Source organism: Chrysochloris asiatica, unplaced genomic scaffold (genome assembly GCF_000296735.1).
Source record: "Chrysochloris asiatica unplaced genomic scaffold, ChrAsi1.0 scaffold00037, whole genome shotgun sequence".
NCBI lineage: Eukaryota > Metazoa > Chordata > Mammalia > Afrosoricida > Chrysochloridae > Chrysochloris > Chrysochloris asiatica.
Window position 1 is genome coordinate 16,494,189 of NW_006408555.1, and position 13,826 is coordinate 16,508,014.

Below are 13,826 nucleotides of genomic sequence, written 5' to 3' on the forward strand. Positions count from 1 at the left end.
GGGGAGGGGCTACAAAGGCAAGAAGTGATTGGCTTACAAGCTTTCAAGAGGGATCCTAGATCCAGAGGGTGTGGAGAAAGGTAGACTCTCCACTGAGTAGTATCCAATCTGTCTAGGCGGGACTGATTCAGGGAGATGTGGATAGGTCTCTTGTGATAACAATAGTGAATAACTGTTATCAGGACTGATTGTAAGGGTTGGTAATGTAAAGGTAGACATTTTGTAGCAAGGAGGGGTATGATTAACTTTTCAGTCTAGGCGCGGAGGTCCCTGGGACCATCAAGGGAGAAGAGCGGAGTGCAGGACCCTACCCAGAAAAGCAGCGATGCCTGAGATGGAGGCAGAGAAGATGACATGGAGCAATGGAGCAGCTGGGGACTTCAGACCCAGAGAGGGACGAGGGGCTGTGTGCTGATGACAGCAGGTTTGCTGATGATGCATGGAGGGGATTGTAACCATGGCAATGAAACGATATATGATAGGATGAATGAAAACCTAATGTTCTCCCATGTCAACTATCACATAATTCACAATAAAACATTTAAGAAAAAAAAAAAGAATGGGAGTTGTTGATCTTGCAGTCCAGGAGCGGAGGATCCTGGGGTTATCAAAGGTGAAGAGCGGAGCAGTGACACCAGAGATGGAGGCAGGGACGATGATGTGGAGAGACGGAGTGGCTGGGGACTCCAGGCTCAAGGAGGGAGAGTGTCTGCGTGCTGGTGGCCGGAGGGCTGGCGTGCACTGTAAACCCTTTGGTTGTTTGAATGGTTATATATTCTTGAGTGTTTCGGTGTACATCCCAAAACAACAAACAAAACAGAGGGATTGGAAGCGAATGCTGATGCATGGAGGGGACTCAAATCATTGCAATGAAACAAACTACGAAAGGATGAATGTAAAACTGATGCCCTCCCATGTTAACTATCACTCAATTCACAATAAAAACAAACAAAAAAAGGAGCTGGAAGGAATACAGAGAATCACTGTATCAAAAAGAACTAGTCAGTGTTCAATCATTATTTAAAGAGATACCATATATTAAAGGAAGAGGTCTAAGCTGTACTAAAGGCACTGGTGAAAAACAAGGCTCCACAAACTGATGGAATACAAATGGAAATGCTTCAACAAACTGATGCAGCGCTGGATGGGCTCACTCGTCTAAGCCAAGAAATCTGGCCAACTCACTGGAAAAGACTGATGTTTGTGTCCATTCTATAGAAAGGTAACCCAGCTGAATGAGGAATTCACCAAACAATGTTACTAATACCACAAGCAAGTAAACTATTGCTGAAGGTAATTAAACAATGGTTTTAGCAGTACATCGTCAGGAAGCTGCCAGATATTCAAGCTGGATTCAGAAGAGAACATGGAACAAGGGATATCACTGCTATACCTCAGTGTAAAGAAAATGAAAATCCTCGCAACTGGACCAGTAAATAACATCATGCTAAAATTTGAGAAAAGTTTGAAGTTATCAGACTTCATCTTGCTTGAATCTACCATTCAATGTGGTGCTATGGGTTAATGTGCCAGATTGCAAAGCTGTTTGAACTGCAAGGTTGGAGGTTCAAGCTCACCAGCTGTTCCGTGGAAACTCTATACAGGGTCGCTATGGGTCGGAGTTGACTTGATGGCACTTAACAACAAAAACAACCATTCAATACTCATGAAAGTAGTAGCTAACAAATCTAATGATGTACTGCATCAGGCAAATATGCTGCAAAAGAACTTTTTAAAGTGTTAAAGAGCAAAGATGTTACATTGAGGATTAAAACACACCTGACCCAAACTATGGTATTTTTATCACGTCATACGCATGCAAAAGGTGGACAACGAGTAAGGAAGACTGGAGAAGAATCAATGCATTTGAATCATGGTGTTGTAGAAAAATATTGAAAGTGCTATGTACTGCCAGAACAAAGTTGTCTGTTTGGAAGAAGTATAGCCAGATTGCTTCTTAGAAGTGACGATGGCAAGACTTTGTCTCTTGTACTTTGGACATGTTGTCAGGAAGGACTAGTTTCTGAAGAAGGACAGGTTTGGTAAAGTGGAGGGTCAGTGAAAGAGAGATGACCCTTAATGAGATGGACTGACACAAGGGCAGCAGTAACGGGCTCAAACGTAACCGTTGTGAGCTTGGCGCAGGCCCGGGTGGTTTCCTTCTTCTGTGTATGGGATTACTATGAGTGGGAATCAACTTGCCGGCACCAAGCAACAATAAAAAAAGACTCTAAACCTTCCTAAGGACTATCAAGTTAACTTCTATAAGTGGGAACAAGCCCTGCTCTGGATGGGAGATTTCAACACAGTAAGTAGGTTAGTATTTGCTAAATTAACGTGCAGCCAAAGACACAACCACCTCGTTCACTGTTGTTACAGAAGCCAAGCTCTGTGCTGGGACTTTTCACTTTGTTTCTACAACAAGCCATGAGGTAGGTGGAGACGCCATTGTCCCCACTTCGCAGGTTCACAGAAGCTCAGTTCCTTACACCAGGTGCGAAGGCTCAGAGCTGGGATTCAAACCCATGCCTGGTGGCTAGCTGTCCATGCAGGTCTCCTCCAAGGAAGATCACACTGAGGTTTCTCCCAGGCTGGTGACACCAGTAAGAACCTGGAGAGACCCTAGTCCCCTCAGTTCTCACAGCTGGGAACACGGCCACCCTCACAGAAAGAGCTCAAGAGGCAGTCCACATCCGGCCTGACCTGAATGGTAGCAAAGCAGGCCCGCCTCCCAACCAGGGTCTCACAGAACGGCCCTGAGCATGCTCCCTCCGAGTCATGGTGCTCACAAGCAGCACATTTTCACTTACAACCAAGTCACTGGATCTCCAGCTAATTGGAGGATTTCTACTCTGCACCAAGAATATTAACTTGACATCTGCAAATTCTTTTTGATAAAAGGGATTTTCCGGTGAAGTCTTCAAGGAGTAGGCTACCCTGAGGAAATAGCCACTTATCCTGAACAATGGAAAAGCAGAGCAAACAGAGAACACCAGAGGGTGTGGGAACTGAAGAGCAGCAGCAGGCAGGACACCCTGGTGAGGCGGCCACCTGCAGTGGGGACTGCTGAGCTGGGAGGTGGGGAGAGCTTGGTCTCTAAGCTCTTGCATCAGTAACACCTGGGCACAGTGTATACCCTGAGGGCGGTGGCTCTTACCATCTTATTAGGCAAAAAAACCCCCAACAACCCACAAAGCATCAGCAACATACACTACAAAATGTAATGCAACAAATATACAAAGACCTTCTGCAAATCACTAAGAAAAATGGATAAAGGGTATTGGGATAAAAGGGGAAGTTTTTCCCCCAAAATGTTGTCAGGCGCCGCTGAGTTGTGTACATCAGACGGAACACTGTTTGCTTCTTCGTCATCGTCACAATGTTTGAATGTTTGTCAATCCATCATCTTGAGGGTCTTCTTTTTCACTGACCATCTACTTTTCCAAGCATGCTGTCCTTCTCCAGAGACTGGTCAAGCTCAAACTATGTGAGATGAAGTCTTGCTCTCCTTGCTTTTAAGGAGCATTCTGGATGTACTTCTTCGAAGAAAGATTTATTTGCTCCTATGGTATTTTCCTAATAGAACCAACAGATCTGTGTTGGAAGAAGTGAAGCCAGAGTGCTCCTTGGAGGACAGCATGGCCAAACTTCATCTCTCATACTTCAGACATATTGTCAGAAGGGACCAGTTGCTGGCGAAGGATATCATGTTTGGAAAAGTGGAGGGTCAGAGAAAAAGAGGAAGACCCCCAGCAAGATGGATTGGCTGAGTGGCAGTATCAATGGGCTCAAGCATGGCAACCATAGTGAGGTTGTCCTAGGATCGGGTAGTGTTTCATTCTGCTGTGCACAGGGTTGCTATGAGTGGGCACCTAAGAACATCAACAATGGTATTTTCAGTACTTTTTCCCAACGACACAGTTCAAAGGCATCAGTTCTTTTTCAGTCTTCCTTCTTTACTATCCAGCTTTCACATGCATGTTGTTGTTGTTAAGTGCCATCGAGTAGATTCTGAGCCATAGCAACCCTGTATAGAGTTTCCAAGGAGCAGGTGGTGAGCTTGAACGATGACCTTGCAGTTCAAATGACTTTGCAGTCTGACGCATTAACTCACAGCACCACACAAGACTCTCACATGCATATTGTTGTTGTTGTTAAGTGCCATCAAGTTGGTTCCGACCCATAGCGATCCTGTATAGGGTTTCCGAGGAGCAGCTGGTGAGCTTAAACTGCCAACTTCACAGTACAAACGGCTTTGCAGTCTGGCACATTAATCCACAGTGCCACACCAGGACTCCCACATGCATATTAGGCAACTAAAATTACCCTGGCTTGGGTCAGGCACCACACTTAGTCTTCAAAGTGACATCTTCGCTTTTTGAAAACTTTAAGAGGTCTTTTGCAGCAGATTCACCCAATACAAATTGATCATTTACAAAATGAACACACCTAATTGAGACCTCTTCTCAAGAACTTGTGGAATAAAAGAAAAGGTCGGAAACTCGTCTCATGGAGAAATCTCATGAGCAAACGGGGATGCTGCCGTAAGTCACTTCAAGTCCCCAACCCCCACCTCCGAGCTGGTTCTGACAGTGGTGGCTGGGATCACATCTGCGAGTCATGGGTGTGGTGGCTACGTAATTAAGGCCTTGCAGTCAAACCTATCTGGTTTCAGTTTGGGCTTCACCACTTCTTAGCTGTGTGAACCTTACTTTACTTCCCTTCCCCAGGCCGCAGTTTTCTGAGCTGTAAAATGGGAATAACAGAGTACATCCCCCGAGTAGTTTGAGGGTTTTGCATAGCTCCTAGCTAATTGTAAAGACTTCATAAAAAAAAAAAACCTCAACCCCAAACCCATTGCTGTTGACTTGATTCCAACTCATGGTGATCTCGCAAGTGCCACAGGACGACTGCCTCATAGGGCTTTCAATGGCTATGTCGTTGTTAGGAGCCATCGAGTTGCTATCGACTCATAGCGACCATATATGCACAACAGACCGGAACACTGCCTGATCCTGGGCCAACCTTACTACTGTTGCCACGCTTGAGCCTATTGATGCTGCCACTTTGCCAGTCCATCTCGCTGGGGGCCTTACTCTTTTTCTCTCATTCCCCACCTTACCAAACATGGTATCCTTCTCCAGTGACTGGTCCTTCCTGACAATATGTCCGAAGTATGAGAGACGAAGTTTGGCCATGCTGTCCTCCAAGGAGCACTCTGGCTTCACTTCTTCCAACACAAATCTGTTGGTTCTTTTGGTAGCCCATGGCACTTTCAATATTCTCCTCCAACACCGTAACTCAAAAGTATCAATTCTTCTACAGTCTTCTGTAGTAGACCATTCCTCAACAGCTGTAGTCTTATGGAAAGGAACCCCGGTGGTACAACCATTAAAGCGCTCAATAGTTAGAACCCATCAGTTGTTCCATGGAAACTTTATGGGACAGTTCCACCCTGCCCTACAGGGTCACTCTGAGTAGGCATCAGCAATGGGAATCGTATGGAAGTAGTGACCAGGCCTTTCATCTGCAGTACTGCTGGGTGAATATGAACTGCCAACCTCTCAGCTAGCGGCCAAGCTGCAAACAGTCTGTGCTATCCAGGGACCACCGAAGGACTTAATAACAGCTAGCCACTAAGAATCATCTAGGACGCCAAGCTAATGAAGGGGGCTCTCTTCAGGCTAGGTGGTCCTCTCTCAACTGGCAAACAGAGTTCAGCCCCAGGGAGCTTATTCTGAAGTCAGCTCTAACTGCCCCGAGACGGTGCACTGGTACCACAGCAGATGCAGAAGGAACATCCTAGAAAGGAGCTCCAGAGGCGACTCGCCTGCTGTGGCTGCATCTCATTGTTGAGCACGCAGTGGGTCTTAAAGCTCCCCAGAGAGACTTTAAGAATATGATTAAAGGGAAGAACCCAGATATGGCAGAATCAGGACTCACTCCTGATGACCAAAGTCCCAACGTCCCTTCCCTAGAGACGGGAAAGCAAACTCCCAGAACAGCTTGAATCCCATCCCCAGCGAAGGCGGCCCAGGAGATGGAACTGAAGCCCTGACAACATCTGGCACGTCAGCAAGTCAGGCTTCCCAGCCGCAGCCTGGACAGACCTGCTCAGTGCCCATGCACCACGCCAATTTCCAGCACAGAAGGCTGGACGGGATTAAACAACTCAATTCAAAGGACAGAAAACTCAGCGGCTTCCAACAAGGCCTCAGGAAGGAAGGAATCAGCTGAGCTCTTCTTTTCCTTGTTGCACTGAAAGGAGGGCCGTAACTGAGCAGTGAGTCACAAGCAGAACTGGGCCACGTCCACCTGGGCCTGGCACAGGGGCACGGCCAAGGAAAGGGAACGAGGGTGTGTGGGGTGGGGAGAGGATGAACAGGCAGGGCAGTCAAGGGCATACTTACAGACCATTTGTTTTGGATTTTCTGGAAGGACCTAGAATTGATGCCTGTCTGCTTCTGAATCTATTCTGTCCAGTCTGGGTTCAGGAGCGCCAACTAGGGCTGGAGGGCAGCTATCCTGGGAGCCTACATGAGCCTGTACCAGCCCAGGGGCGCTGAGTACAGGACACACTAAGCAACAGACCTCTTCCTTTCTCCCCATCCACAGGCCTGTGCATTCCCATGGACCCACAAGACAGAGTGGGCAGGTGTGTAGATTCATGTGCCCACTGGTCAAGGCTTAGACTCTCAGCATCCAACACACAGCCCAAGGAGCCTCTATGGATGAGGAAATGCCCAGTGGCAAACGCTACCACCTTGGCTTGGAGGCAGGGGAGTCCCCGCGAAGAACCACCTGACCCTACAGCCACAGAAAGGTGCGCTGGTGAGCATGGCGTATGGCTGGCAGCCTCTCAGGCCCTCAAAACAGAGGCACTATTCCTGCTGCCTGGAGCCTGGGCCAGCCAACACCTTTTGTACCAGCAGCTCTTGGGTGCAAAAGCTTCAAGGTTTAATTTCAAAGTGTTGGTCACAGTGGAGTCCACCTTAAATGAAAGAGCCGACGCTCACGCATTCTCATAGCCCCATGTATTACTGTCCCTCCACTGGACAGGTGAAAGGCAACCTGCCATGCGGAGAGCTCCAGCAGGTGCAAAGCCACACTGTGGACTTGGCAGAGTGACATGGGAGGCTGAGTTCTCAGCTGCCATTCTCCAGTGCCTTCCAGAAGGCCACTGCAGGTCTGCTGCAGCCTGCCAGGTCCTCTGAGAAGGGGCTACAGAACAAGAGTCCTTACTCCTAAAGCCAAGAGTTTTCAACACAGCTTTTCCCAGGTATGAAGAGTAGGACAAACGTTAGATGCTAAAGCGAACAATGAAACAAGCACCGCAGAATTCCAAGCCCCCACTGATCTCTGAAGAGGAGGGAGAATGGGACCCTACCTCGTCAGACTCGTCCGATAACGTCTGTAGCAGGATGGGGAAGAGGCTGTCTGTGTGCCGGAACATCTGGAGGCAGAGAACAGGGAACCCGTGAGCTCTCCTCTTTCCGAGCTGCACGGCCTCCTCCCTCGCCACAAATCCCCCCAATCATGGGGCAGGGGCTCTGGAGGAGCTCACCTTCCGGGGAGTCTTGATATACAGGTGGTAAAGCCACTTCAGGACGGCGATCCTTGTCATCATCCCGATGCCTGTGTCACTGAGGTGGCAATTCAGGACCTGCACGATCCCATCGAGATGCAGGGTCACTGGGGCCCTTTCAGTGCTGTGGGCAAGACCAGGATGGAGAGGCAAGTTAAAGCCCCACACACTCCAACCACACACTCACTGCACTGCCCAGGCGGGCAGACCGCACACTCCTTGTCATGACCTGGGCACACACCTCATTCAAGCCCAGCCCAGGGGTTCAGCCCCTATTACTTCCTCCCATTTTAAGGAGCTTGGGGGTTCTTGCTTGATGGACGTGATAAGCAGAGTTTGGGGGGATGAGGGCCAGTCTACTAGGCTCCCACTGACTCCCCATTTTCTTTTTCCAGAAATGGTTTAAAATTAAGAAAGGTGTACGACAAGGTTGTATTCTTTCACCATACTTATTCAACCTGTATGCTGAACAAATCATCTGAGAAGCTGGGATATATGAAGAAAAACGTGGCATCAGGATTGGAGGAAGACTCATTAACAACCTGCGATATGCAGATAATACAACCTTGCTTGCTGAAAGTGAAGAAGACTTAAAACATTTACTGATGAAGATCAAAGAGCACAGCCTTTGGTATGGATTACATCTCAATGTTAAAAAAACAACAATTCTCACCACTGGACCAATAAACAACATTCTTATCAATGGAAAAAACACTGAAGTCAAGGACTTCATTCTTTTTGGATCAACTATCAACACCCACGGTAACAGCAGTCAAGAAATCAAATGACGTATTGCATTAGGCAAATCTACTGCACAAGACCTTTTTAAAGTGTTGAAGAGCAAAGATATCAGCTTGAGGACTAAGGTGTGCCTGACCCAAGCCATGGTATTTTCAGTAACCTCATATGCACGTGAAAGCTGGACAGTGAATAAGGAAGACGGTATAAGAATTGATGCCTTTGAGTTATAGTGTTGGAGGAGAATATTGAAAGTGCCATGGGCTGCCAAAGGAAACAACAGATCCGTTTTGGAAGAAGTGCAGCCAGAGTGCTCCTTGGAGGCCAGGATGGCTAAGCTTCGTCTCTCATACTTTGGACATATTGTCAGGAGGGACCAGTTGCTGGAGAATATGTTTGGTAAGGTGGAGGGTCAGAGATAAAGAGAACAGCTCCCAACGAGATGGATTGGCTAAGTGGCAGCATCGATGGACTCAAGCGTGGCAACAGTAGTGAGGCTGGCCCAGGATCAGGCAGTGTTTCGTTCTTCTGTGTGTAAGGTCGCTATGGGCCGGTACCGACTCGATGTCACCGAACAACACCCTGGTGTAAACAGGAGGAAACTTGCCCTGTGTCATCTAGCTGATCCTCACCAGGCCCTAAAGGCCAAGCGAGCATCATTAGGCACTGAATTCCTTTTTGATTAGGGAGTTCCTGGGTGTTAAAAACAGTTAACTGGTTGACCGGGGGTGGGGTGGTGGTGGTGGTGGGGGTTTCACATTTGCCCACAGGTGTTTTGGAAGGAAGGCCTGGTGATCCTACTTCAGAAAGACTAGTCATCGAGAACTCCATGGAGCACAGTTCTTCTCTGATACATCAAGAGTCAGAGTTGATGCTATGGCAACTGGTTTACTGATAAAGTTAACAACGCATGTCCACAGAGCAGAAGGGACAGTCTGATAACAGTCTAAGCTCTCACAAAGCCCTTCACCAGGCAGGACTTGTGTCTGTCCGTCACTGAGAACTCAGACAGGCACCATGACAGTCGCCCCTGGAACTGTGACACTCCTGTGAGTGAATGATATGAGGAGAAAGCAGAGTCCCTGACTGAGGAACGCAGAGACTGTTGACTAAGTGCTTTCGCTCCAGGGTGGGCACAGGCCCTGGGCTTCTCAGAACCGCAGCCGGCTGCCCTTCTGATAGAAACAGTATGGTGCTGCCAGGAAACTCCGACTTGGCATTCTGTAGGCTGAGTCTGAATAGTCATGGTCAGGTGACAGTGCAGATGGGGGGGATGCATTCCCTGCAGACCCACCAGGTGGCTCTTGCTGCCCTATAAAAATGGTATCTCCAGGCTGCTCAATTATTCATTTGCATCAGGACCTCATCGGTTGGGAGCTCCTAACTCGCCTGCAGCCCCTCTGAAGTGCATTTGATGTGAATTCCTAAAGGGCATGATTCTGAGCTCTCTAATTGCTAGATAGAATTGCTATTTAATCTGGTTTGATGAGCCCCATGGTGCCCATTTCAGGGGTGTGAGTCGGCTTCTATCCCCCTGGTGGCCAGAAGACAGGGGCGTGAGCAACAGCCCAGAAGAGCCTTGTCTCCACACGTGGAGTGAGATAGTGCCAGAGTCACACGGCAGGAAGTTCCACGAGCCGTGTGACATTATCCAAACATCTACATTCTTTAGTTGCCTGAGACAGACACAGAACCCAGACAGCGTGGCAGACGTGGGCTTTTGGTCCCTCTCTCTAGAGGACCTGCCCAATAGAAAGCAATATGCACGTCTACTGAGCACAGTGACATTTTCTAGTAGTCACACTAGTAGTCCTTGTGTGGTGCTGAAGGGTCAGTACTGAGCTGCTGATGACCATGTCGGCAGATCTGACCCATCAGTCGCTCCTCGAAACCCTATACTGGGTCGCTGAGTTAGAACCAGTTCGGTGGCACTTAATAACAACACAGTAGTCACATGGTAGCCTCTGGAGCAGACTGACGGCTCTCTGGCCAGGTCACAAGAGGCAGCCCCACGGATGGTAGAAGGAGGCGGCAAGAGCAGATGCTATGTGATGTAGGGAGTGTCTCTGTGGGGAGCCTGCTGCTGACTTGTGAGGGCAGGACCCCCAAATCCCAGCGGTCTAAAGGGGGCACCCAAGAAGCAAGGCTGGATGTCATCTCCGCAACCTGGGCTTCACAGATGACAGCCGCGGCATCTCGGTCAGGGCACACCATGCCAGGGCCAAATCATGAAGGAAGGATTTGATTTCACAGCATTGACATATGTGAACTGGCAGCATTTTGTGCCTTAACGCTCTCCACTTTCTCCACAGCAGAGGCCATCTCCCCAGCCAGAAGCAGGTTTGAGACCAGTGTCAAGCCGCCTGCCAAAGGGTTTCCAAAGTGAAAGGATCTTGTGATTTGTGCCCCCAGACTGTGGAAACCAGACAGGATACCGGGGTCCTACATGGAGAGCTCACCCCCCGGACTGGCTGCCAAGGGAGGCCATGGAGGGAAGGAGCAGCCCAGAGCATCAGGGATGCTGGTCTTGGAGCCTGGGCCAGGCGGAGAAGGAGCTCTCAGTGGGGTGGCTGATCCTGCTGAGCCATGTGGTGGGGGCTGAACCCTTCTAGCGAGGGTAAGCTGCCAGGCATACTGCCTTGGTGCCCTCCACCCTGGTTTGCCTTACCCAGAGAACAGGAACTCACTCAGTTTAAAACATCTTTCTGCACGGGTTCCAAAACATCTAGACTAGTCATTCCTGGGACTCTTTCAAGATGTCTGCAAAACCTCACGTTCACAAGCATTTTCTTAAAAAGCATCAGAAAGCGAATGTCATACCCAGACACACTCCCATTTCCAAATGCATGGTGCTTCTGTGGCTATTAAAAGTACAGACTGAATAACACTTCTGATACTAATAAAGTACAGACATTCCCACGGCTCTCTCTGGGAGGCAGTGGTTGATTTCTGTAAGGTTGTCTAAGTTTTTTATGGTACTCATCCATTCTCTATTCAAATCAAAACAAAGAAAAATCTGAAAAGAATTGTTTTTGAATTGTTACCTTTAAAAAAAAACAAAACACCCTCAAACAAAAGACTAAACATTGAGGGGGTCCTGGTGCGGCGCTGTGGGTTAATGCACTGGACTGCAAAGTCGGTTTGAACCACAAAGTCAGCAGGTCAAGCTCACCAGACACTCCTCAGAAACCCTCTTCAGGATCACTAACGGTCGGAACCGACTGGATGGCACGCAACAATAAACAACAACAAAGGTTGAGAAGCACTGATTTCTGGATCTGTTTGTCTGTACCCGTGTGCAAGGAGAACTGTACGGAATGTCACCAACACCACAGGGCCCTGGGCATCAGTGTGAAGATTCCTGGATCAAACCAATTGGAGAAGTGGAGGCACAAAACTTTTGGAACTCCCCAACAGAGATGGATAAAGACTAGCCATGTGGGCTGTGGGGTCAGACAGAATGAGCCTGAATTCCAGCTTGGTCCTTAATTGGCTGAGTGACTTTGGACAAAATGTCAACCTCTCTGGGCCATTTTACAAGTAAGAAACCAACAGAGTTCCTGAAATAGTAGCCCCGGGCACTGCTTTAAGCTCTTTATATACAGTAACTCATAAAGCTCCACACCCCTGCGAGGTTGGTTCTGTTTTTACAGTTGGTTTACAGAGGGGGACACTGGGCAGAGTTGCTGAAGGGGGTGCCCTCAGGGTGTGAGAACTATAATGGAGACTTAGGGTAGTTTAGCTCTTTCCTGCATGAGCTTGCTCCTCCAGGCCACTTCTTTCTCTTTGCACTCCTTCCCAGGGAGTCCAGCTCTCAACTTCCTGTGTGTTTCCTGTGCTCCCTCCCACAGTGGAGGGTGGAATTCCGCCTGTGGAGAAACCCAGACCAGTTTACCTGGAGCCCTCCAATGTTGATGGGGATCCTGAGCAATCTCAGGATTTCAGGGGTTCTTTCTATTGCTCATCCGGGCCCACTTGGGGCTATCCGAGGTCCTGGGCAAGAAGGAAGTTGAAGGGAGGGCAAGAGTCCAGCTGTGGAGTTTTTCACATGTGGGATGCAAAAATGCGCTTTAAGGAGATCTCTGAAGGCCTGAAGGTGTATTAAATGCCTTTTTCTGCAGACAGGGCCCACAGTTTTCCATCCCCAAGGATCAGTGCCCTCTGGTGGAAGTTTTCTGTCAGGCAGGTAGGCCATTCTGCCACAGAGGCACTCCCCAGTTCAGCCGCAGCCTTGGAATGGCCTGAACTGGCATTTAATGGCCAAAACTGGCAACCTAGGGTGGTTCCCCAGGCAAACCAGTGCACCTGGAGCACTGCAGGATGGGTTAGGTTCTTTTGGTGACCCTGCATGATGGCATCCTGTTTATGATTAGCTCCATCGCCTGCCAGCCCCTCAGTCTGCCCCTCAGTTGTCATCTCTGGCAGGGGAAGAATTCTTTTCTGCCTCTGGGGCTTGCAGCCCACACCCCACGATCTGACCCACGGGGGCCAAGCACCCTGGTTTCACTTTCAACCAAAAAGGCCACTTCCTCAGGCCAAGTGGTAACAGACTGGGGGGAGGGGCGCTGGGGGGCAATTCCTGTTCCCCGAGGGAAAGAAGTCACTGGCCGATTTGTTCTTGCTTGGCTTTTTAATTTCAGACAAGTAGGATCCAGGACAGACTTATGATAGGCTCCAATCAGGTTTCTCCTGTGTCCCCAGCCCACCCACTGTCCCAGAAATAGGTGACAGCTAACTGAAAGCCAACAATGGATAAGGAATGTTAACTGAGACAATTTGGGAGAGGGAGGTCCCTAGAGACATCATGGTTAAAGCACTTGGTGAAAAACTGAAACTTTGGTGGGGAAAAGACGTGGTGATGGGCTCTTGTAACAACAGCACTTGGAAACCATGGGGCAATCCCACTCCGCCCTACGGATATGCTATGAGTTTGAGGTGACTCCAACAATGAGATTCTGATGTTGGACATATTAAAATGGGTACATACAGAAATTGAAAACTACACACAAGAGCCTTAAAAATAAATGTCAATTATAAAATGAAATAAAAGGAGGAAAGATATTAAGGACCTTCTAAGGGCTGAGTGTATGAAATTTTCCTTTTCCTAAGGCACCGACTCCCCAGGGCCCAGGCTGAGTGTTGGGCTCCCTAGGAAGAAGAGTCACACAGGAATAGTGCCATCCATTCCGCCCCAAAGATGCCAAGCCGACCCAAAGGAAGTGTGACATGGGGCAGAACTGGGGAATCACATCTCAAGCTGTGAGTTTGGAGAGCGTTGGCTTTGCTGCCTGACCTGCACTGCCCCCACGTGGAAGGCTGAGCTACTACACCTGACCCAGGATGGCAAGGGAGGGCTGTCCATCTGTGCTCTTAGACCCAGTTCATTCCTGCTGGCCTCTGGACGGTTCCTCCAGCAGCCATCCCTAGAGTTAGGTCTTGTCAGCTCCACATTATCAGGGATGAGGCAAAGGTATATATGGTGGTGGTTATGTGCCGTGGAGTC

At 48.8% G+C, this 13,826-nt stretch overlaps 1 protein-coding gene across 1 annotated transcript in view; it reads right to left on the minus strand.

Annotated features, from left to right (window-relative positions):
- VAC14 (Vac14 homolog (S. cerevisiae)) overlaps positions 1-13,826 on the minus strand; it is a 126,950-nt gene that overhangs the window by 56,059 nt on the left and 57,065 nt on the right. The window contains exons 11-12 of the mRNA XM_006860315.1: positions 7,565-7,709; positions 7,388-7,453 (exon numbers count right to left, since the gene is read on the minus strand). Coding sequence (XP_006860377.1) covers positions 7,388-7,453; positions 7,565-7,709 — 211 coding nt within the window. The remainder of the gene's footprint in view (positions 1-7,387; positions 7,454-7,564; positions 7,710-13,826) is intronic.